At 43.7% G+C, this 26,083-nt stretch overlaps 1 protein-coding gene across 2 annotated transcripts in view; it reads right to left on the bottom strand.

Moving 5' to 3' along the window:
• Positions 1 to 26,083, bottom strand: part of Fnta (farnesyl transferase alpha) — a 239,746-nt gene that overhangs the window by 243 nt on the left and 213,420 nt on the right. For both annotated transcript variants that reach the window (XM_068372164.1, XM_068372163.1), the window contains exons 7-8: positions 16,551 to 16,731; positions 1 to 118 (exon numbers count right to left, since the gene is read on the bottom strand). The exon at positions 1 to 118 is cut by the window's left edge and continues 243 nt beyond it. In XM_068372164.1, coding sequence (XP_068228265.1) covers positions 26 to 118; positions 16,551 to 16,731 — 274 coding nt within the window. In that variant the 3' untranslated portion in view covers positions 1 to 25. The remainder of the gene's footprint in view (positions 119 to 16,550; positions 16,732 to 26,083) is intronic.

The following is a 26,083-nucleotide window of genomic DNA, read 5'->3' as shown; positions in this document are numbered from 1 at the left end:
CATGGTAGAATAAGAATAAAACTTTTCATGCACCAAAACAATTGCTAAAATGTCTAGCCATATATCGCCAGTACTCCTCTCGGATCTTATCATGCTCAGTAGCAAGAACTTCACACAACTGAAAATGAAAAATGATAATTAAAAGAATGTACACATTTCCAAGATGATTTATATTGCCCTGTAATCTTCTAAATCATACAAAGAAAACACAACTTTCCACCTAAAATTTATTATTTCCATATTTACCGTGAGCAGGAAAGGCTACTAATGTCACCTACCATGTACCAAGATGACAGTTAAAACAGGAAGTTCCCAGTTAAAAACAAACACTAATAATTCAAATGTATAAAGTTGTGATCACTAACCTATTGTATCAACTTTAAAAAAGTGGGCATGAGGAGGGGAAACTATTTCCATTTGAAGTTAAGTGTGGCTATACAGTAATAGATTTTAGTTTTAAAATCTTACATTTGAAGGGTTGAATAAAACACTTTTTGGGCTCAAGCCATGTCGTCCTGATGGAAGTTCCTATAGGGTAGCTTCCTAGGATATATTACAACTACGGCGATATTCCCAGAGAATTTACCTTAAGGTACCAAGAATTCTAACTCCTGGAGCGAATATCCCTAATGAAAGTACCAGGGATATCGCGAAATATCAGAGGACGTATTCTTGACACGCCACATGGCAATCTGCACCCCGAACAGAGATAACACTTCGAAGGGGTCAATTGGCAAGAAAACGAAAACGAGAAAGAAAAAGGAGAGCAGTTCGCAAGGCTCTCTCTTCTCCCGTTTCGTAAGCGTGCATTGCGCCGATCCTGGCGCCATCTGTATTCCTTTTTGCGTAGCTTAACAACTCGGTGTTTTTTCCTCTGTTTCTCGCAAAATCTTGGATTTAATCGCTTTATTATGCTTTCTCCAACTTCGTCTGCCTCTGATAAGTTGAGTATGTATTATTTCTTTTATGTATAAATGTAGACTCTTGGTAATTTTTAAAGTGATTAATAGTAATAATCTTTGTTACAAGAGCCGTTGCCTACCGGAGGCGTCCTGGACGCTGTCGCTCGCTAGGTATGAGTTTTAGTTAGCCAGAGCGACGTTCCCGGCTGTTTTGCTTTAATAATTTTAGCTGTTTAGCGTTGCATAGGATTTCCTTATTCGTGCTTTTAGTATTATTTGTTTTGGCGAAGTATTCGCCAATTCTGGCCTACGCTAGACCATGTAGCCTAGTCGTTTGGCCCTAGTACTTTCCTGCATGATTTTTGGATTTCCGAGTGTTTTAAAATTTTATTGAAGCTTTAGGCAGTTTTATACATTTAAGATTATATTGATTATTTCCAAGATAGTATACGAGTGAGTTTCGGTGATTTAGGTAATCGATTCTCTAGGTGCCTAGGCCAAGTTGCCTATGGAGCCTTAGTATACTTTCTCATACTCCCCGGTTGCTTTCTTTTCTTCGGAGAAGGAATGCAATCCCTTTCCCTCTGTTTAAGCCTTGGGCTTAACCCTAGTGGTTTATCTGAATTAACTTTCGATACAACTATACTGGGGTGTTACTGTACCTTCCTGTTCCAGTAAGTCTGGCTTCAGAGAGGCGCAGAACATCAGAGTTTTTAGTCTGAGTCTGTGTTTGTCTGGCTTGGGGTTGAGACTCCCTCGCTAGTCTGACGCAGACATAGGAGGCTTAGCCTCCTTAGGTCACTCCCGAAGGTTTCTGTACGAGATGATTCCTTCTTCTTGTGATCTAGCAGACTAGTCCTTGTTGCTGTTCTCGGTGGGAGGATAAGATCCTTTCCCTGGGAGTAGCAAAACCTTCCTTGCTTTGGTTCAGTGGGGGTTGGCAAGTATTGCTGGCCTCCATCCTTGGATCTCCCTTAGGCTAAGATGAGTTTTCTTGGCTGCGGGTGATTCTTTACTAAAGCAAGGTTGGTAGGACCCTCTTTGTCCCTTCCCCCTTTTTCTCTGTAATGGCCTAGCCGTTACAGTACTGTACGTCATTCTACATCTGGACCTAGTATAGGTTAGGATGTGGAATTGACTCAGTCCCTTGCCGGCCGGCAAAGGTCTTCTGCTTTGAGTGCTGCCCGGACCTCCCTTGGTCCCTCATCCATGTCTGTCTGTAGAGCCAGACGGCATTGGTCAGGAAGCCTGAATTAGATTCTCCCCTTCCTTATATGCACTCTTTCGGATTGCCGGGCTTTGAGGTAGTACACTCTCTTATCCTGGCATCCATTCTGTTTTCTTCTAGTGCTGTACCCGAGCCGGCTGCCGGCCTATGTGGCCGGCAGCCGGGCAGTCGGAGTTCTCTGGTTCTTTTGCTGCTGGCCGGCATCGGTTGTATACCTTTGCCGGCCAGCTATTGTCACGCCTTTGTCTGCCGGTCGCTACGAGCGGTGGCCGGCAGCCGGGTGCTACCTTGTGTAGTTGCCGGCCGGCACATGCATTTGAACCAGCGTTCTGCCGCCTTATAGCTGTTAAGTAGTATACTTTAAAGCTAGTTATGGTGTGTGCCGGCCGGCACATTACCTTCTATACTGTACCAGTATTCTTTAGTATAGCATATACTGTATGGTACAACACTGTGTTTTCTAACACTTTTGTGTTGTCTTGCACAGCCCTTTGGTGTTGCCTTACAGATAAGAAAGTGAGTTCTTTCTTGTCTATTATCCGGTATTTTAAAATCATACCTTAGGTGTGAGCTACACCTGTTTCCTCTGGAAATTTTTCATTGGTTACTCTAGGACAGATTAACCATACGATTTTATTATCTGGAAAGCTGCAACAATTGGCTGTGCGGGAAACACAAGTGTGTGTCTTTCCTTTCTGTTTTGTTATGCTTAACTGTGCATATCCAGTGATACGTAGTTCACTTGATACTCATGGAAATTTCTTCTCTTTACAGGAGAACCATCCGAAGTGTGGAAGTGTTTTCTGCAACGTCCGCAGCAAGAACTTCTGCGGACATGAGTTATGTAGGAGGCACGCAGCATGCGCTGTCTCCAAGGGTGATCTCCGGTATTGGGACCCTCAGGTATGTACCGTGTGCTCTAACCTGATTACTGAGGCTTTTGATTCCCCTAGGACGGCGGAATCAAGGGATATAGCAAGGGAGAAGCTTCGTACCTGGGTAAGGGGCTTCCAGAAGAACACCTCTGGACCTTATCTTCCAAGTGAGAAGATGAGGGCTTACCTTTTCCCCAGGGCATCAGCTGATGCAGTGATTCCCCAGCCTCAAGAGGAGATCCCCCTAGTTCAGATCCCGGTGGATGCTGAAGTCGCGGTCGCCTTGCAAGACATCCAGTTGGACGACAGGATGTCAGACGTGTCCGAACGTCTGGAGGAAGACCTCCTGGCAGAAGGCCAGGATGAAGATCAAGCCCCAGACATTGTAGAGGAAGAGGCCGACGAGGTGTCGGCTGCTCCGGTTCAGATCCCTGAACCTATTCCCTCAACATCGTCCGCTCTCCCAGTAGAGCTGGGACAGGCCCTCTCCTCCATTGTTGGAATGATCCAACAAATGCAGAAGGAGAATAATGAGAAGGCGGCTGCATTGGAACTGCAGATGCAGAAGCTTGCAGCATCACATGGGCCCCAGAAAAGGCTCAACGTGAAAGACCTTCCCTTGTGCTTAGATGCTAACCCGTGGAGATATGCTGAGCACATGCCGATGACGATCAGAAAGATCGTCATGTCGGATAAGTTGGGTTCAGTTCCCCTAGAGGAGGTGGAATTCTGGCCCAGCAAAGGGTCATATCCGGACTGTTATGTCCGGTTGAGGAAGGAACCAGCTTCAAAGGAGGAGACAGAGCCGAAGGAGGTCATAGTGATGGACCATGCTAAGGCTCAAGCTTTGCTTTCATCTTCGATGAAAGAGAGGGGCTTCACGAACTCAAAGGTGGCTGCATTGAGTAAGAAGCTCCCTTCCTTTGTGTCTTCTGCTAGAGCCTTCCCCTTTTTGCAGAAAGGGTTTGCGGCTGTGTTAAAAGCAGTCGAGGCTGGCAAGCCTTGCCCCTCCTTGGAGGAGTGTAAACCCTTGTCGCTGGCCCTACCTTTGGACCACAAGGATTGGAAGGACGTCCATCTTACCTTCTCAGTCGGGAAGTTGGAGGCTGATATTGCTGGACGTCAGTTCGGCGAGAACCTCCCTAAGCTGTCTGACTTTCTTTTGCGGAGAGAGCTCGAGACGAAAGAAAGACTGGCTGCCTCAATGTCTCTTCAGACCACTCTTGAGACGATGGCAAGTGACCCAAAGGCCCATGAGATGTTCATGGTAGTGGCCAACACTCATCTGGCCACAGTGACGAAGGATCTTTACAGCTTCGTCAGGGCGAGGAGAGCTTGTAGGGAGTTCGTGTTCACTTCGGCTACGGTGAGGCACGAGCCAAGGAAACTAATCTCCTCCAACATTTGGGGCAAAGATCTTTTCCCTAGCGAATCGGTCAAGGAGGTTGTTGATAAGGCCGCCACGGAGAATAGGAACCTTCTCCAGAAGTGGGGCCTGTCTATCAAGAGAAAGTCTTCCCCCGATGAGGGTCCCCAACCAAAGAGGAAGACTAAGAGGACTAGGCTACTGTCTCGGCCAGCCAAGCCATTTAGACAGCAACAGCAATTGCCGATGCCTTCAGTGCCCCAGATGATGGCACAAACCCCGACCACATTCCAGTGGGTACCCCAGGCCGTGTCGACACAGTCCCCGGCATTCAACTCAACGTTCGAAGGGCAGTCAACTTCCTTTCGAGCAAAGCCTAGAGGAGCAGCCAGAGGCTCGTCTAGGCGCCCCTCAAGGGGAAGGGGATTCAGGGGTGGTCGCGGTCAGGGAGGCAAGACCTCAGGACAGCAGTCCAAGTGAGATGATACCGGTAGGAGGGAGACTTCAAAGTTTTCGGGATCGGTGGACCTTCGATCCCTGGGCCCACAGCCTACTCAAGAATGGACTGGGCTGGAGCTGGTACAGCACTCCACCCCCGTGCCCTCGGTTTTTCCAACACTCCACCCCCGTTCTGGAGGAGTACATCCAAGAACTGTTGGAGAAAAAAGTGATCCGAAGGGTAAAGTCCATCAAATTCCAAGGGAGGCTGTTTTGTGTTCCCAAGAAAGACTCGGAAAAACTCAGAGTCATTCTGGACTTGTCGCCACTCAACAAGTTCATAGTGAACTGCAAGTTCAAGATGCTAACACTGCAACACATAAGGACCTTACTGCCCAAGAGGGCATTTACCGTCTCCATAGACTTGTCAGACGCCTATTGGCACGTTCCAATCAACCGTCGATTCTCCCCCTACCTAGGGTTCAAGCTACAACGAAGACTATACGCCTTCAGAGCCATGCCATTCGGGCTAAATATAGCCCCAAGGATCTTCACGAAGCTTGCGAGCGTAGCTCTCAAACAATTAAGCCTAAAGGGAATTCAGGTGGTAGCCTACCTGGACGACTGGCTGGTGTGGGCAGCATCCAAGACAGAATGCTTGCAAGCTTCCCTGCAGGTGATCCAGTTCCTAGAGTATCTAGGCTTCAAGATCAACAGAAAAAAGTCTCGACTTTCTCCATCTCAAAAGTTCCAGAGGTTGGGAATCCACTGGGACCTAATGTCACACCAATTCTCCATCCCGGCGAAGAAAAGGAAGGAGATAGCTGGTTCTGTCAAGAGACTTCTAGATTCCGAAAGGATATCAAGACGCGAACAGGAGAGAGTACTGGGTTCTCTCCAGTTTGCTTCGGTAACAGACCCGGTGCTAAGAGCATAGCTAAAGGATGCAACCGGAGTTTGGAGAAGTTATGCATCAAACGCGCGAAGAGATCTGAGAAGACCAGTTCCGCTTCGTCTACGTACTCTTCTCAGGCCTTGGTCCCAAGCCAGACATCTAAAGAAGTCGGTACTTCTTCAGCCACCTCCCCCGTCGGTGACGATTCACACAGACGCCTCGAAGGAGGGGTGGGGAGGTCACTCTCATCGGAAAAAGGCCCAAGGGACTTGGTCCAATCTATTCAAGACCTTTCACATAAACTTTCTAGAAGCTATGGCAGTGCTCCTTACCTTGAAGAAAGTCTCCCCGCGTCACTCGATCCACATGAGGTTGGTGCTGGACAGCGAGGTAGTTGTGAGATGCTTGAATCGACAAGGATCAAGGTCGCCACCTCTCAACCAGGTGATGTTGGCCATCTTCCGATTGGCGGAAAAGAAGAAGTGGTACCTGTCGGCAGTTCACCTTCAAGGAGTCCGCAATGTGATAGCGGACGCTCTATCCAGGTTCACACCGATAGAGTCGGAATGGTCCCTAGACGCAGGATCGTTCTCCTTCATCTTGAGTCAAGTCCCAGAACTGCAGATAGACCTCTTTGCGACGAAAGACAACAAGAAGTTGCCCCTGTACGTGTCCCCGTACGAGGACCCCTTGGCGGAAGCAGTGGACGCGATGTCCCTCGACTGGAACAGATGGTCCAGGATTTATCTGTTCCCTCCTCACAACCTTCTGTTGAGGGTCCTCAACAAACTGAGATCCTTCAAGGGAGTAGCGGCAATAGTGGCCCACAAGTGGCCGAACAGCGTGTGGTTCCCCCTGGCATTGGAACTACGGTTGAATTTTCTACCGCTACCAGATCCAGTTCTGACCCAGCGAGTCCAGAAGTCGACTGTCTGCGCTTCATTACAGAAAACCCGGACCCTGCAGCTCATGATTTTCTCTCCCTAGCGATGAGAAAGCGTTTCGGGATTTCGAAAGCCAGCATAGACTTCCTAGAGGAATATAAGTGCAAATCTACTAGAAGGCAATATGAGTCATCTTGGAGAAAATGGGTGGCCTTTGTCAAGGCGAAGAATCCGCAGGAGATCTCGACAGACTTCTGCTTATCTTTCTTCATCCACCTCCATGGTCAAGGGTTGGCAGCTAACACGATTTCAACGTGTAAGTCTGCTTTGACAAGACCCATTCTATATGCCTTCCAGGTCAACCTCGCTAACGAGATCTTTAATAAAGTTCCGAAAGCCTGCGCTAGGCTCAGACCTTCAGCACCTCCAAAGCCCATTTCATGGTCATTAGATAAAGGTCTTCATTTCGCTTCACTGTTGAACAATGAGGAGTGTGCGTTAAAGGATTTGACCCAAAAAGTTATTTTCCTATTTGCACTCGCATCCGGGGCCAGGGTTAGTGAGATTGTAGCCCTCTCGAGAGAGGAAGGTCGTGTTCAGTTCCTGGATGGGGGAGAGCTGAACCTGTTTCCAGATCCTACGTTTCTCACCAAGAACGAGTTACCCACCAACAGGTGGGGTCCCTGGAGAATCTGCCTCTGAAAGAAGATGCATCTCTATGTCCAGTAGAATGCCTAAAGGTCTATCTTCGTAGAACTTCAGACTTCAAGGGTGGTCAACTATTCAGGGGAGAAACATCAGGCTCAAATTTATCACTGAAACAACTCAGGGCGAAAATCACATATTTTATTCGCAGAGCGGATCCTGACAGTACACCCGCAGGTCACGATCCGAGGAAAGTTGCCTCATCCTTAAATTTCTTTAATTGTATGGATTTTGAACATCTTCGTTCATACACTGGCTGGAAGTCTTCCAGAGTGTTCTTTCGTCACTATGCGAAGCAAGTGGAGCAACTAAAGAGATATGTGGTAGCAGTGGGTTGCGTCGTTAACCCTGCTGTTTAACTCTGCGAGGAACAGTGGTTTTAATTGGGACGATTAATTCCAGGGTGAGTGTGTAGTTACATACTGTTCTACAAACTAAGTGTGAGGGCACCAAGTTGCCCACGTTGACTGTTCCACTTCCAAAGGTGAACCTAGCATAAGTGCAGACATGTGTGCCGAGCGTTTCTAACGCTAATGTGACTGATTAGTAATACAGACTTTTATGACTTTGATACCTCGGTATGTTAAAAGTGGCACTAATGTTTTTCTTTCAGATATACAAGTTTCTGTTTACTATCATACTTATGCTTAAATTTTTGGTTATCCTCCTCTTATATATATATATATAATTGTTGTTAACCTGTCTATTTATTGTCTGTCAATAAACTTGTTCTTGAGAACCTTGCGTCTCCTTCACCTGTGTCAATTTATTGGTAATAATTGAGCATTCATTCTATGTATATTTATCTGGGATAATTCTAATAGATTGTTCCTTTATACAAGCTAATGTTGCATTGGTTTATGCTTTCCCTTAGCGGGAGGACTCCATCCCATAAGGGGACGGTGGCGGATTTACAAGTTTCCTCCTACGCGGATATAAACCTTTGTCCAATACAAGTATTGAGCGGAGAACTGGTCGATATTTCATATTGACGCAGTGGTTCTTTACAAACTATGCTTTACTTAATATAGGGTGAGACCACTATATTGGCTTGCCTGGTATTCATACATAGGTATATGTACTCTTCGAGACTTTTCCAGAGTCTAATAGGACTCTTCCCTGTAGGGAGCAGGAAGCTCTAACATGGTTTATGGTTAGTTGAAAAGATGTATAACGGTAACATCTTAGGTCTCTAGGTCTAGTCGACCGGGGAAATACCTCCGGGGAGTACGGCACGTTCTGAGAATCCACAGATACAGTAATGCTCTGGTATACTTCCATCAGGACGACATGGCTTGAGCCCAAAAAACGGATTTTGAGCGAAGCGAAAAATCTATTTTTAGGTGAGATGGCCATGTCGTCCTGATGGACCCGCCCTTCCCTTTCTATGAAAGGGCTGTAGGTCCCCTCCCTACATACAGTATCTGTAGCACCTCGTGTATCGCTACAAGGAATACAGATGGCGCCAAGATCGGCGCAATGCACGCTTACGAAACGGGAGAAGAGAGAGCCTTGCGAACGGCTCTCCTTTTTCTTTCTCGTTTTCGTTTTCTTGCCAATTGACCCCTTCGAAGTGTTATCTCTGTTCGGGGTGCAGATTGCCATGTGGCGTGTCAAGAATACGTCCTCTGATATTTCGCGATATCCCTGGTACTTTCATTAGGGATATTCGCTCCAGGAGTTAGAATTCTGGGTACCTTAAGGTAAATTCTCTGGGAATATCGCCGTAGTTGTAATATACCCTAGGAAGCTACCCTATAGGAACTTCCATCAGGACGACATGGCCATCTCACCCAAAAATAGATTTTTCGCTTCGCTCAAAATCCGTTTTTTAGGTAGAGGGAAGGTGATACACATGTAATAATAAACCTGACTACTCTTCAAAATACAGAAACAGAAAAGTATGTCCTCGAGATGAGACAATAATGACTTACAAGGTTTCCTGTATAACATTTCCATTAAATTGTTAAGAAAATTGTTTCAACTTTCTAAGTTTGAATAGTAATTACAAATGGATGGACTAGTTCTTGTGAGTGCTATAGAAGATATATACTTTTCGGTGGCTGAAAAAAAGTTTACTGCTGCAGCTTAGTGAGGAACATTGTGAAAGTCATTACCAGGTAGTACCACATTCTGAATTATTGTGTTGTCTGTGCTTTTTACACTAACTTTTTCTGGTAACATTTTGCCCTTCATTAGAGTTCCCAAGCGTAAGGCAGACAAAGATGACAGTGCTTCAAAATACAGGACAGCTATTACCATAAAAATATTAGATATTTTGAAACAAGCAGAAGAGAGATCAAAATTGATGAGCACGAGCCATTTGACTGTTGCGATGATTATAGGATAAAGATTGTATCTTTGAGCATGTGAATGGATCTGCTCCTACCAAATTGATGGTGCTTACAAAGCAGCATAGTGGTCTCCTTATTGAGATGGAGTGGCTGTTAGTTCTTTGGTTGGAAACCAGCGTCAATTGTGTATCCCAATAAGCGTTATGTTAATTTAGGAGAGAGCAGAGAGATTATTTGAGGCACTGAAAAGTGGAAAAACGGAAGGGCATAAACATAAGAGTTTATGGCCAGTAGGGGCTACTTCATGAGGATTAAGACTTGTGCAAATTATTATCATTATGATTACCAGCTAAGCTACAACCCTCATTGGATAAGCAGGATGCTTCGAGACCAAAGACCCCAAAAGGAAAAACAGCCTACAGAGAAGAGAATATAAGGAAATAATTAAACTACATTATATATGAGAAGTAATAAATAAAATCTATAAGATATTCTAAGGGAAATAAAAATATTCTAAGGGCAATAAAAATATTCTAAGGGCAATAACAATGTTAAAATAAATCTGTTATGCATAGTATAAACTATGAAAACACACTTATGTCAACCTGTTCAACAGAAAAGCATTTGTAACGAGCTCAAACATCTTTAGTCCCACCAATTCAACTGCCAGATTTAGAAATTCATTCCACAATCTGTTCAAAGCTGGAATAAAACTTATAGAAAACAGTGTATTCCTGGGCTTTCGGATAGACAAGGTGAGAGTATTAGAACTACAGTAGTATTATGTACAGGATGGTACAGTCTGGGAAGATCTTAATGCAAAGGTGGTCAGAATTATGAAAAATCTTATGAAACATGTACAAAGAAGTAACTGAATGACTTTGCTAGAGAATAATATCCAGATCAGGAATAAGGAATTTAAAAGACAACAAGATTTTGTCCAAGTTAAGAAAAGAATCAGTAGCTGAAGACCTCGCAGAAGAACAATACTCGAAGCAGTGTAGAATGGAAAAAAGAAAAATTTCTTCAGGATAGATTGATCACTGAAAATCTTAATAAACTTTCCCAATTAGCCAATTTTTTGTGCAGTTGAAGAATAAACAGATTAGATGTGTTTCTCATATGTAAATTTGTAATCAAGAATCAAACCTAGAATTTTAAAGGAGTTGTATATAGTTAGAGAACAATTAGAGAAATGCAGATTTGGATGCTGAGAAGCCACTGTCCTTAACCTACTTAAAACCATGCTCTGTGTTTTCTTAGTGTTCAAATTCATCCACCCCAATTTACACCATATACTAATTTTAACTAGATTTCTTATAAGAGATTTAGCAACCATAGGTGTACATTCAAGAGATGGAATTGGTGCTAAGAAAGTAGCATTGGCAGCTAGTTGTGATGAGAAAGCATCAATTGTGTATCCTAATATGTTGGGTGAGATTATTAAGGAGGAGGCTTACCTTGCTATACAGGTATTTGATTGGGATAAGACAGGTTTACCATAGAAACGTATGCCCAATCATACCTACGTTGCCAAGGAGGATAAAGTCACCCTCAGGCCATAAAGCACGGAATGGAAAGACAGACTTTTCAGGGTAAATGCTACTAGTAAATAAAAGTGTATCAGACAGAATCCAAGGGCACTCAAGGCAATTGCAGGGGGTCAACTGCCTGTCATCTGGAAATCCAACAAGAAGGTCTGGGTGACAATTTAGGTATTCCAGCTTCTCCTCCCATTAAACCTATATCTCCATCCCTTCACAAGTGCAAGTAAACCACAGGATTAAAGGTAAAGGATTACTGTATATTTCTTATTACAGTATTTTATATTTATATCAACTGTGCTTTTTTAGTTAAGGTTTCAAGTCATAAAGTGCATTTTCATGTCCTAGATTATGGCATCACCACTGTATTGGCATAAGTGAGTGACTTCAAAGGTTACGTATCTAGATGTGTTCTGACTAGCATCAAAACTACTATTACAATACGTTATACGAATGGATCGCCATCGTAAGTCGAGGTCTTTAATAGACAAAGTTCTCACCTATACCTATAGTCTTATTTGAATGTTCGTCTCCACAAACCTTTGAAATTCTGTTCTCTCTCTTTCTTCCTCATTTAAACATTTTCAACCATGGAATACAGTATGTATTAGAGTTATGACAGACTCGTCACAGTGTTTTATGGATGCTACACATCTCTCAAGAGCTAGTAAGAAAATGTGTTTCAACCTCCAACAATTGTGTACTTGTTACAAAGAGGTGGCCTAGTTCGCATAAGTATGGAGACCAATATCTCGTTTTGGTGGTGGAAGAAAATGAAGAAAACAGCATATGATCGACCACCCTAGCTGCCGCTGCTGTACTGTGCTTGCTTGCCGTTGCCTTTGTGGTTGTGTTTACACTGTTCTGGATTATAGTTTCCTTTGTATTTTTCTGGTAACCTTCTGCTGGCTCTTCTAATTCTCCTGCAGATTCTCCAGACTTGCCTTCCCCAGTATCTCCAGCACCTTCTGCATGTTTTCCTGATCACCTACCCCACTATCTCTAGTAACTTTTGCTGGTTCTCCACACTTACCTGCTGCAGTATCTCCAGTACCTTTTGCAGGTTCTTGTGACTCACATGCCCTACTATCTACAACACCTTCTGCAGGTTCTCCTGTTTCTCCAGCTTCCTCCTCCCAATGGACATGTCTCTTTACCCCTTGCAACACTTCTTCCAATATGCAAGTCACCCACAGAAGTGAAGGTAAGGAGTTTTGTTTTCATTTTAGTTTCGTATCATTCAACTGAGCATATCTTTCCACCATGTTTCTTCTTGTGGTAAAATTCTTAAAATGTATGTTTTTGTCCTGGATTATGACTTTAATATTCTGCTTTACATTAGGAGGTGACTTCGGTGTATGTGTACAGTACTAGAATTGTGTGTTCCAACTAAAGTTGAAATCTGACACATCACAGAATAGGAACGGAACTCCTCCATAAATTGAGGACCCCCTTTACTTAACTATAGTAGAGAACAGGAATGATACCTATTTGATCATAACAAAAACTTATTATTTGAACCATAACATGAAATAAAAAGTTATCAAACTTTACTTTAAATTTGTTATGTATTATAAAGTTAAATCATACTTAATCTAATGAAATTAATAAAAATAATAGTTACTCAAAATATCCCCAGCCAAAATCATAGGGCAAAGATTACATACTGTACATCTTTAAAATAATATACGGTTCTCTTTGAATAATGTCTAGCAAAAGTAAAGTTTGTTCTCGACTGACCTGCTGTCAGAACTTTCTCTCTATAAACAAACTTTCATCAAAAGGAAGGCATCTGATATCAGATGGTAGCCCCTACAATCTGATATCAAGTGCCTTTACTTTTGATAATGTATAGGATAGGAAGGAGGGGTATCAGTGAACAATGGTCAGTTTGCAGTAAGAAGGTTGGCAGTTCTTAAGAGGTACAAGCGGCACATTGTGAGGGCCCAAAATACAGTGAGCATCTCCAGCTCAACTGTTGCATACCTCGTCTTGGCATCTGCAAGAAAGCAGGATCCTCACTAGATTACTGTGCTCGGAGACATTCTGAGCCATAGAGATGAGACATGTCGGTCTGGAGAATGGTCAGCAGGGTTGCGTCAAAAGATGCAAGAATAGGCGGGCTTGTGTGCTTATTTCAAGCATTTGAAAGCCTGTCATGGTCTGGCGAAGGGGCTGTGCTGTCAGAGATATACCTGGGATAAACTTTTCCAATTGGTTTAGTAACTCCAAGAAGGAACGCAAGTCCAGCAGGTTGGACGGTGTACAGAAGCCTTGCAGAGTCTAACTCCCCCTAGACTGGCAGCTATTCCTTCTTCGGAAAGGGTGAATCCATTGAAACTCACTCAGATTTCTGACACTGTAAACTTGTTCCTGGTGAGTGATACCATTTTTGTGGCAGAGATTGAGTAGTTCGTAGATCTTGTAATTCAGTATTTCTATGAAAATATTTGTCCTATTACTGCACTATTTCTGACACACTTGTGAAACCATCACAGTTGCTGAAGCGGATGTAAAGTTGATCAGTCATAAGTCGACGACTACCTGTACTATTATCTTAAAAAATCACGGTTTGCTTATGAAGTTTGGTATAGGCTTTAGGCCCCATGGAGGCTGCAGAGCTGTGTTCTAAGTTAAAAGTTAAGTTGATTTTTAATTCCCTTATCTACAAGTATGTCTGATTTTAATTTAATAACTAATTTGGTATCAAAGTATCATTTAGATCAAGAAATATTCTTTAGACTAGAGGTGGTCTTGTATTTTTAAATAGCTTTATTAAACAATCTGGAGTTCTGTATTTCACACCATAATTTTAGATGGTTTGTTAAAGGTAAACTAGACCAGATTAGTAAATCTTAACAATAGTATATAACTTTTAAATAAATTCATCCTATCTCTTTCCTTCACTGACATCCCATGTCCAGTAGTGTGGGAGTCAGTGATATATGAACTTCAGGGGAAGCTCCTAGAAATAAAAGGAATTTTAATAATAAAATTTCTTATTTCTACTCACCTGATGTTCATATACATGCCCACCTTCCATCCTACTACCTTGAGTTATCCAGACGCTAGGGATAATTTCAACTTTAAAATTGAAAAGGCAAATAGAATAGCACATCAGTTACCTATCATTGCTAGAATGCTCTTTCCTTTACTAAGTGTGTGTTTATTGAAGGGAAGAAATTGTTTCAATTTTACCGGTACTGTAATGGTTAGTTAAACCGAGCTTCTGGTCTAGAAGCAATATGAACATGGGGTGAGAATGGAAATAAAAAATCTTATCAAAATTCTGTTGTTCTCCATATAAAATGAAATGATCTTCCTTATATCTTCATTACTGGCAACAATCAATAACTTGAATGAAGTCAGCTGCTTGAGAAAATTTATATGAATTGCTGACTTTTGAGAACATTGCCTTGAGGGATGGAGATCAACTAGAGTTGCTCTCCACCCTGACAATTAAGGAGGAACCCATTTTTTTTTTTTTTATGGATGAAAACTCTTGTTCCTACGTGTCCAGATGAATTTACTTGGTTCTAATCTTACGAGTATAGGGAGTAAACTTTTCCAACAATTTCCTTATTTCAAGAAGTTGCCTTTACAAGTGAAATGACCCAGAGGTTGAAAGAAGGATTGGACTCTTCAATGGAAAATCCAAAAGAATCTGATGCTATCTTCAACCTCATAGAGAATCGACTGATTGTGATTTAATAGGAATCTTATTAAGTTCATCTAAATTTCCAGGTTCTATACTAATCTGAGTGAAATCGTTTATTTCAAAATCTTCTTGAAGGAACATACGACATTTGTTGCTCCTGAGCTTGACAAGATTTTAAAGGCCTCAGTGTTACCAGTAGAATAGTCTGACATTCACTCAAGCACCTGATATCCTTAACTGTATGGACATCTAGTACTCTATTGTGGTGAACGAGAGACTGGTTGTCATTGATTTTCCTTTTAAGTGACAAGGTTCAGAAGTGCTTGCTTCGAGATACTATTCAAGAAATTTGCATCCTGGGTAGACTCATTTACTATACTGAATTGTTTCTGCCTCACAGGATATAAGATTTGAGACACTTTTTGTCTGGCTCTACCTTAATTTAGAAGGCAGCATCTCTTCATCCAATGCAAATTTACAGAGGTATACAAAGAGATTAATGACTCTAGTTTAAGCACTGGATGACAGAACTGATATTATATCGTTTGAAGAGAGCCTTTGGGTTGAAGAAATATATGAACTTTGACAGTGCCTAGAATTTTGGAAAAGCCATGATCATACCCTCTAACTGCATGGTATCAAATGTCCACTGTTCATACAGTATATTCAAACAAATATAATTAACAATATTTTCCACATTGAATCCAGTACATTTATAAGTATTATATTGAACTGTTTGAATTTATGTATAAAATGATAAGATTCCAGGCTTACGAAAACAAAAAAGGTGAAGAAGGAATCAAATTGTAAGGGCCAGGAGGCAATCTTCTTTGTGGCCTATCTGTTGTCATACCTTCCAGCTACAGCCTTCTTTTCATGCAAGGAAAGTTTAAGTTAAAATGACCTATATGCTTAAAGCCCCTTCCCTCTTACACTAACTCTTTGCCTTTTTGCTTGTTGTTGTTTACATCAACCTCTTTCCCTTCCCTCAGACTAAGTGACTGAGCTTGATTTGATAAGGAAAGCTGTGACATAAGGCCACCCTGGAGCAATCAGCTGAGATAACTCCTTACCAATGCAATTCCTATAATGTCACATATCCACCAGGTATCTGGATAGTACTGCAAATTTTAAATACTTTTAACAAATTTTGGAAAATATGTCACTTTAAAATGACAAAATTAATTGTTGGTATATTTGCAAAATTTCAAGATATGGTGTGAAATGTCATCAAAATCTGAAAAAAAGTTGATATGAAGGATAGAATAATTGAAGCACTGGATCCTTGGAATATCTAGGATTAAACACATAAGCTACCGGTAATGTTAGTACAATAGAAGATATGTCACAAAATAGGTAAAGCAAGACAGGTAGCAAGATGTGTTCAAACTAGCTAAGATTGGAATATCTCTCAATACCAACCTTGGAATATATAAAGGGATTTGAACCCATCATCCTATGTGGAAACAGTTGTGGATACTGAATGCTTATAAAAATAACAATGTTAAATCTGTAGAGATGAACTGATTTTATAGTAAGTGGTAAAAGAAGAACATGAGAGAGAGAGAGAGAGAGAGAGAGAGAGAGAGAGAGAGAGAGAGAGAGAGAGAGAGAGAGAGAGAGAGAGAGAGAGACCTTTCTAACCTCAATTAGAAATACAGCATTTAATTTTCTAGCATTTTCTCAAATTGGGAAATAAAATTCTTTAATGCATTATAAGGCAGTAGATAAAACAAACTTTTAATATATTGATTACATTACCTCTAAGGTCTCCTTGAGGAGGGATTCCCTAGAAGATTGCTCCTTTTCCATTTTATCCTCTTTCATATCAATCATGAAGCTCAAAAGGCACCGAGATCTCTGACCTCCATCGTACATCTCCTGACACCAATTCTCTAAGTTTCCGGCATGGCCTATATAGCCATCAAAATGCTGAACAACTCTGAAAAGGAAACATTTTTAGTATCTTGTAATTTATTTTGTTTGTCAGATACTCAGCCTTTTGAAACCTACAAAAAATTAGTTTTAAATCTTAAACACCATAAATGCATAAAAAATGATTAATCTAGTGACTGTAAATCATTTGAGAAACAAGCATATCATGTAACAGCAGAAAATTCTTAATACACATCTAAATTATATATAATGCTTTTTTTTTTTAACTAGATTCCCATTTCGTTAGATTTTAGAAGAGCTATTTGAATATCTTGGCTTGTATGCTGAATACCTTTTTGCTTAATTCATCCCAACCAGTTGACACCAACCAACCATAAAGTCAGTAGCAACCTATGAACACATGAAAAAACCATCACCTGGCCAGAGATCCTTCTGTGTAATACTACGGGTGATAATTAGTTTTGCTGATAATTAGTTTTCATTTAGATATTTCTTGTATGCAACTATAAGTTGTCCTTACTTTCAAAACTGTTTAAACTTTCAATTTATTCCCAAAATTGACTAATTTTGCACATTTCATAATTATTTCTTACATGATACATATTTTCTTAAGAATTCAGGACTTATTTTAGATTAATGGTTAGTGCAAATTTCTCCAAAACTCCTTAGGCAATAGCAGTTATATATATTTTCCTTTAAAGGCTTTAGTTCCTTGCTAACGCTGGTTTTTTTTTAAGTTCACTTGTTTTCCTTGAATAACAGCCATGTACTATTACTGATTATTTCTCTTAGATATAGAATTTTATATCAATCTCGAATTACTGGTAAGTTTAATTTTACTATGAAAGGAAGGAACTGTCAGGGATGAAGGGAGACCGCATATCCAGTATGTCTGGTAACGGGAAGGAAGAAGAGTAATGCATAACCTGGTTTCCCATTAGGAATATAGCCATCAACACTAACGATCTAATAGATCAGAGTTCTAATTACAAGATGCTCTATAGTCCTCGTCGGCAGAAATATCGCTTGTCCGCATATGCGCATGTCCGTCTGCGGTCGCGCATGCATGACCTCTTTGCCTCTGAGTAAAAGTTTGACGAGTCTGAGCCCGCTTAAAGGAATAATGTACTGTATGTGTGACAAATCGCAAAATTATTGCCCAAGGAATTTCATCATCGACTAGCTGTATTATTTTTAAGATGTGAAAGCAGGTGTCCACGAAAACAAAATATACAGGTAGTGTAGCGAACACAGCTTGCCTGCCATGTGGGTGGGGCTTGCTATCATTCATAAACGTAACGAGAAGCTGACAAAGTTTGTCTGGCCGCCTTGTGGGTGGTGCTTATTAACGTTCGTAAATGTAATAAGAAGCTCACAACGCTTGAAGCTAATACTTTTCCCTTGGGTCTAAAGGCTTAAAATATAACCTTGTAAGGGTATATATCACAAGCCTATTATGTTAGTGCTCCGAAGAGCTCTCCATTTCGTTGGGCAACAAAGCCCAAGAAAATAACCCTGGAGGAATAAATTTCTCGAAACTCGGCGTCTAACGAGGACCTGTTGTGTCCAGGGGCACACTACCACATGTGACTGACTCAAGCCATTGGTAGTAAACCAAATTTGGGGCAATAACCATGAGGTTTTTTCTTGGCAAGAGTGCATGCTCCACAGGAGTTCTTTTCAGCCTTTTATAGAGTTTTAACGAACTCCTGTAGTTGTGTAAAACTTTTCAGGGCCGAGTTACCCATAAAGAAGCGAAGTCTTTTATGAAGGGTTTGTTGTCCAAAAATAGAAATAATACAAACACTAAGCAGATTCGTACAGGCTTACCAGCGAACACCGGTGAGCGTCCAAAAACGCTGGCGATCGTCCACAAATGCTGGTAATCGTCTACAAATGCTGGCAAGCGCTCGTGAACACCAGCGAGAATCAGTGAACGCCATCTGATACTAGCAAATGCTGGCAGCGAGCATCAGTGAACGAGAATTAGAAACTGCCAACACTGAATCTCCTTTACGGCTAGACCTATTAGCATGCGCTACTCAAGCGCTGGCAAAGAGGGTTTCACAAACACGCAGTTATAAGTGAGGCGAGGGTCTCACACGAGGCGATAATCTCGCATAAGGTGAGGGTCTCACAATACCCTTACCTCGGGTACTAAGGCGATGCGGGTTCTCACAAACTTGCCCTGGGTACTGAGGCAAGGCAAAAGTCTCGTACAAGGCGAGTCTCGCAATCCCTTGCCTCTCCTTTAGTACTCCTACTCACCAAAAGGGGGGTGGTGAGTAGCTTTATGTCATCCCCTCGGAAGGTAACAAAAATGGGTGTGATGGACATGAAGACCAGCTGTTTCTTCCTCGTTAGAGTAAAAAACTATGAAGCGCAGAGCTTGGACTCACAGACTCTAAGAGCTTTGTTGTGCCCAAAGGCACAATGTGGCAATAACCCTGAAGAGTTAAGGCCTCTGAGGCTTGTCGATGGGAGAGACTGCGGCCACAAGCGGCCAGCAGTTGTCACCATCTGCAGCAAAGATCCCAGGGGGAAAATGCCACAAGGCTCTTTTCGCACCCTGGGGGTACGGTAGCAGTGAGCAGGAATGATAAGCAATCACCCAACTCATTCGCCGACAAGCTTTGAAGAGCAAAGACGGGGCATAGACGAATCAAAGTTCCACCCGAGTCCCCCAAAGGGGAAACCCTACAGATGAAGGAAGTCTTTCCTGCGGACGGAAAAGGCAACCACCCTCTGTTGCCGTTGTCTGCAAATTTCCCTGAAACAAGCAGGAAGACTGGACAGTGGCTGGTGGAGGAACTCTCCCTCGAAAGGGAAAGTTGCTCAACCTCTGGTGGAAGTTAACTCTCCCTCGGAAGGGAAAGTTGCTCAACACCTGGTGCAGGTCTACCACCAGGCAGTATTCTTTGCTTCCTGTCAACGAGCTAAGCTCAAGTTGAAGGTCAACATCGAGTGTTGCCTGTAAAATGTCTCCGAAGCTTATTTCTGGGTTTACGCTGAAGAGTTACCAGACAAGCCACTCCGAGGAGTTTCTTGTCAGCCACTGCTCATGCCCGCCTGCTGAAGCCGAGCGAACGTTGGGCGAGTCGCAGAGGTAGAGGCCAAAAGCCTCTTGCTACCTTCCTTGCATGGGGAACCCATGTAAGGAAGGCCGCACCCTTACAAAAAAGCTTATCAGTTGGTTCCAGCTTTGCTGAAATAATACACCACAGTAAAGTGGAAGGTTTGTATTTTGCACAAGAACAAAGACAGAATACTGTATGTTTCCTTGCACCTATACCTTGAACATTTGCAGAAAAAACCTGTTAAAAATTTAACCAAACCTTATTACTCATAAGATCACAGTCTTGTTTCACATCATTTGACATTATGGCTTATAAGTTCATGATTAAGCACATTTATTTTGTTTATACATTATCCTTTAGAGTAGTAAGGAATATAAAACTTGAAAATAATAGTCATTAAAATTCTGTGTGTTCATTATACCTTTTTTTTCAAAGTACAAATGGTTTGAAACTATCCAATTAGCAAGCTGTATGAGAGTACATTAAATATTGTGATTAGTAACAATAACCAAGGGTTTAAACTGTTATACAGTATCTAATTTCTACAATATTTTCCAAAGGATATTATTTCATGAATATAACAAATTTGTAAGTAATTTGTATTTTCCCTAGTATACAAACCTGGAGTTATTTATAGGGGTATACTTTCAGCTACGCCGAAAGTATACCCCTATAAATAGCGAAGAGTTTGTATCTACGCCGGAACAATATAGAATTAATGGGTTGCTCTAATACTGAATCCTTAATTATGGCACAGTATAAGCATGGAGTAAATACCACTAAAGGTGTCACATTGGTCCTGTCAATAGGGAAAACTGTCCCACCTTCACAAGAGCGACATCTATGAACAAATGTGGTCGCAATGTTTACAGAATGAATGGATTCCAGCAGTCTGGATCTTCGTGTGCCCAGTACAAATTTGGTTTCTCATATTTGCTTGTGTGAAGAAATATTTACTGCTTAATTTCTAGGTTCAGTGTATCTGAGCAAGATAATTCAAAGGTTTATATACAAAATCATGCTTAAAGTGAATGCAAACTGGTGTTCTGTAGCTGCTGTTAAATATTTTGATTTAGAAAAATTATGCAGGATTTTTATTAAAATGTATTTCCGTTATACTTGAAAGTTTTCAATAAGTCTCTATTATCACAGCCACGGCATAAATGTAATAAAAAAATTCTTAAATTTACAGAATCTTTATAGCTGTCATAACGCAAGTGGTTGTTCAATTAGTTGAACTTTATCATATATACGGATAATTGTATAAATGTAAGATATAAATATCATCAACTCCTACGCCTATTGACACAATGGGCCTCGGTTAGATTTCTCCAGTCGTCTCTATCTTGAGCTTTTATTTGAATACCGCTCCATTCATCATCTCCTACTTATTGTTTTATAGTCCTCAGCCATGTAGGCCTGGTTCTTCTAACTCTTCTAGTGCCTTGTGGATCGCAACTGAATGTTTGGTGAACTTATCTCTCTTAGGGAGTGCGAAGAGCATGCCCAAACCATCTCCATCTACCCCTCATCATGACCTCATTAACATATGGCACGCGTCCGAACGTTCACGGGTGCTAACAAGGAATGATGGGAGAATGTTAGGTAGTGGGGGGGGGGGGGGGGGGGGCAGTAGCTGTAGTGAACGACACCTCGTAGTAATGGGGGATTCTGAGGAAGGAGAATTCTAATTGGAAAGGGATCTCTGGTAGTGGTATCACTCACCCCAGTTTTAATACCGACACCCTTTAGGGGTGAGCGAGCTGGATATATTCCCAGCATTCCATGCAACTTTTTTCTCTGGTATATTTAGCAGTATTTATACCTTTGAAATGGTGCTTTAAGGAGCATTTCACGGAGCGACACAGGTTCCTCGCCCAGAAATAGATTTTTCCTTTGTCAAATTCCCATTTCAAATCCACACCTGCCATTTAACTCCCAATATATGAAAGAAATGACAAATTCGGAGATAATTTGTATTTTTCCTAACCATACAAACCTTAGCTATTTACATGGGGTATTACTTTCGGCGTAGCTGAAATGACGAGCCATTAGATTTTTAACGAGGGTTAACTACCCTCTCGCTAGCTAGCGAGGGGGTAGGGGAGAGGTAGCTAGCTACCCCTCCCCCCTCACACATCGGTGAACTGATTCACTTCGCTTAGAGGTAGGACTTGCCTTGGGGGACAGGGCTGGCTGGCAAATATGTGTAAATAGCTAAGGTTTGTATGGTTAGGAAAAATACAAATTATCTCCGAATTTGTCATTTGTTCCGTAACCGAAATACAAACCACGCTATTTACATGGGGTGACTTACCCCTTAGGAAGGATGGAAAGTCCCAGCCTTACTGGCTTTGGCTTTGCCCGGGGGCTCAGAATCCAAGTGAGCAGCACTCTAGAAAAAGAGTCCCTGCACCTCGCAAGTTCCTTGCTCCGCAAGGAACGTGCGGCCTACATAAGCTCGTGTGTGGAGGGATGGAGTGTGACTTGTCCGAGGAAGTTGACCTGAAGTCCCTTAGATGGAATTCTAGGCTAGGACGTTCCCAATACCTCCTCGTCAGGGTATGGGGGACGCGACAGTATTATCTTAATACTAGGAACACAAGGAAGCATGGTTTTCCTGCAGAGGTTTGAGGTCAGCTATGCAGAAAACCCAGGATGCTGCTTTCCCCAAGAGAGGGGAGGATGAAGAAAGAAGTAAGGGCCAGACATGCTTTTTTCATTGATGCAGTCTAAAACCGGGTAACAATGCCCTCAACCTTCTGCTACCTGTCCATTAAGGAGCCTGAGGTTAGACCAGCTGTTGTGTAGCCACCACAGGGCTGATAGAAAACGTATCGAAGCTCCTGTGGGTCACGTCCTGCAGGTAGTGGGCTGTGAAGGTCGTTTGACGCTTCCAGACTCCAGCTTGTAGCACCTGCGTCACAGAGTAGTTCCTCTTGAAGGCCAGGGACGTTGCGATGCCTCTAGCGTCGTGTGCTCTAAGGCGACGTGACGGAGGAGGGTCTGGATTCAGGGCGTGATGGATGACCCGCCGAATCCAGGCTGAAAAGGTATTCTGGTGACCCTCCTCTACGTCCTTCCTGTGCTCCCAAACAGGACTTGCACGTGAGGACGAACTGCAGCTGTTCTTAAGATAACACCTCCGACTCCTAACTGGGCATAGTAGGAGATGGTCTGGGTCATCTGTTACAGAACGGAGACTCAAAATCATGAAGGAGTCGAACCGGGGGTCCGGGGCTCCAAGATTTTGAGACTAGTGACCAACTCAGGGACGAACCTGAACGTTACCTCCCCCTCTCCTCTTGAATGGGGGACGACGTACAAGAGACCATGAAGTTCGCTGGCACACTTGGCCGAGGCCAGAGCGAGCAGGAGCACCGTCTTCCAAGTCAGGTGACGATCAGAAGCCTGGCATAATGGTTCGCAAGGAGGTCCCTTGAGAGCCCTAAGAACCCGAACCATGTTCCATGGAGGAGGTCTCACTTCTGACTGGGGGCAGGTAGGTTCGTAGCTTCGTATAAGCGAAGAAAGATCCAATGACGAGGAAATGTTTATTCCTTTCAGCCTGCAGGCCAGGCTTAAGGCTGAGCGATAGGCTTTCACCGCCGAGAGCGAAAGGGGCATTCCCTCCCGCAGGTATACAATAATTCCGCTATTGTTGGAATAGTGGCATCAAGGGGAGAGATACCTCTCCCACGACACCAACCACAGAAGACTCTCCACTTCGCCTGGTAGACCCCTGCGGATGACTTTCGCAGGTGTCGAGACATCCGCTCCGCAACTTGTTGCGGAACGCCTCTTCTGTGAGGGAATGCTGGATAGTCTCCAGGCGTGAGGCCGAAGCGATGCTACGGCTTTGTGGCAGATGTTGCAGTGTGGTTGCTGGAGTAGCTCGTGTCGTGGGGGAAGCTCTCTCGGGAGTTCCGTCAGGGGATGCAGAAGGTCCGGGAACCACTCTGCATGATACCGTAGCAGAGCTATCAGAGTCATCAACAGGTTGACCGATAGTCTGGTCTTGTTGAGCAATCTTCTCACCAGACAGAACGGTGGGAAGGCGTAGACGTCGATGTTGTCCCACCGTTGTAGGAAGGCATCATGCCAGAGTGCCTTGGGGTCCGGGACTGGGGAGTAGAACAGCGGCAGCTTGAAGTTCAAAGCTGTCGCGAACAGGACCACAAAGTCAGGACTTTGTTGGCTACTAGAGGGTCCAAAGACCACTCGGCACTCACTATCTGCGAGGCTCTGCTCGGACTGTAGGAGAGCACATTCCTTTGCCCGGAATGAAGCGAGCCGATAGTGGTGTTGAGTGGAAACGGTTCATCTCGGTATCTCTACTGCAAGATGGGAAAGCTGTTATGAAAAGGTACCTCTCTGCTTGTTGAAATAAGCCACTACCGTGGTGTTGTCGCTCACGGAGTGCCCCGCCAGGGTTGTTGGAACTGTTGAAGGGCCAGATATACGGCCTTCATTCCTAGCAGATTGATGTGGAGGTACCTTTCTGGTTCTGACTATAAGCCTGAGATCCTTGGTTCAGAACGTGGCCACCACCCCCCCTTCTTTTGACGCGTCCGAGAACAGCATCAAAAGCGGGGGAAGGACGCGAAGATCCATTCCCTTTCAAAGGTTCCCGTAGGACAACCACCACTGCGGGTCCATTCGTTCTGCACATCCCATAGGGACCAGAGTGTCCGGGGAATCGTTGCCTTGGTTCCACCGGGACTTGAGCCGCCGTTGCAGGGATCTCATCCTGAGGCGGCCGTTTGGAACTAGACGGGTCAGGGAGGAAAGGTGACCTAGGAGACGTAACCAAGATTGGGTTGGAAGCTCTCCTCGTCTGAGGAGAGGTTCTGCGACTCTCCTCCGCCTTGCTATCCTGTCGACTGATGGGAAGGCCTTGTGGAGATTGGTGTCTAATAACACGCCTAAATATCCCAGTTGTTGGGATGGAGGCAGAGAAGACTTCTCGAGATTTACCATGCTCCCTAGATCTTAGCAAAGTCCCAGAGGCTTGCCTCGGTGTCGAAGAAGGGTCGATTCCGAGACTGCCGGGGTTAGCCAGTCATTCAGATAGTGAAGGGGACAGATGCCGATCCTGTGTGGCCACGAAGATATCCGGGTGAACATTCTGGTGAACACCTGCGGTGCTGTGGAGAGATCGAAACACAGCACCTTGAACTGGTAGACCTTGTTGTCTAGGTTGAATTTCAAGTACTTCCTGGAAGATGGATGGATTGGGATCTGGAAGTACCCGTCCTTCAGATCCAGTGTGCACCTGAAGACTTGTGGTCTCACTGCAAGTCTGAACGACTCTGCTGTTCCGCGCTGAACGAAGTTTGTTTGACAAACTTGTTCAGAGCTGATGACGGATCTCCAGCCTTCAGATGCCCTCTTAACAAGAAAAAGTCGACTGAAGAAGCCGGGGGGAGCCGTCGACGACCTTATGGAGAGCATCTTCCTAGAGCATGGTCTCGAATTCTGCCCGAAGGGCTAGCCCCTTTGCCGATCCCATGGCATAGGAGCTCAGCGACACTGGATTCGCTGTCAGGGGAGGTAGAGATGTTATGAACGGGGCGCGATATCCTTGGCTGATCACGGAGATCGTGCAGGAATCGGCCCCGAGTTGCTGCCACCTGAACGCGCAACTTTAGGCATTCCCCCACTGGGGGGCAGGGGGGTTGCCAATCCTAGCGTTTGCGGCCTCGGCCGCTCCCTCTAGGATTATTGCCTCACCATGGAGGACTTCCCGTCCTTCTTGTCCCTGACAGGAGGGGGCTGCTGTTTATACACCTTTGTCCTTGCCGCCGGAGCCGGTTCCGATGTCCTAGGCCGACGAGGCTGTTGTTGTTGAGGCGCTGGAGGCTTGTAGGGACAGGATGTAAGCGCCTTTAGGAGGGGCGAATCGTGATTCGATTTCCTCTACCTCTCAGCTGTCCGTCCCACGTCCTTGGGCACAAACAAGCTCTTTCCAAGGATGGAAGAGTGTCTGAGCTTGCCGACATCCAAGGTTGGGACTTTCGAGAGGAACCTCTCGGTCACTGCATCTCAATGCTTCAACATCGAGTTTGCCCACAAGTTCGAAACTTGATGAGCCGGAAATTGATGGTGCTCATGCCCGAGAGGAGCAAAGTTACCATGGTCTTCCTGGTGCTCTCCTTGGACAAGTCCTTGGATAACAACAGGATGCCCAGAGATCCAAGCCAGACGACCAGCCACGAAGTGGCCTGCATGGCACACTTCGCGGCTTTTACCTGGCTCAAGATCTCCGAAACCGAGAATGACCCCTGCCGGGCGGAGAGTTTCTCGAGAGAAATTCCCCTG

The sequence above is a fragment of the Palaemon carinicauda genome, chromosome 4 (assembly GCF_036898095.1).
Source record: "Palaemon carinicauda isolate YSFRI2023 chromosome 4, ASM3689809v2, whole genome shotgun sequence".
Lineage (NCBI taxonomy): Eukaryota > Metazoa > Arthropoda > Malacostraca > Decapoda > Palaemonidae > Palaemon > Palaemon carinicauda.
Note: the sequence above shows the minus strand (reverse complement) of the source record. Positions and strands in the feature narration are given on the sequence as shown.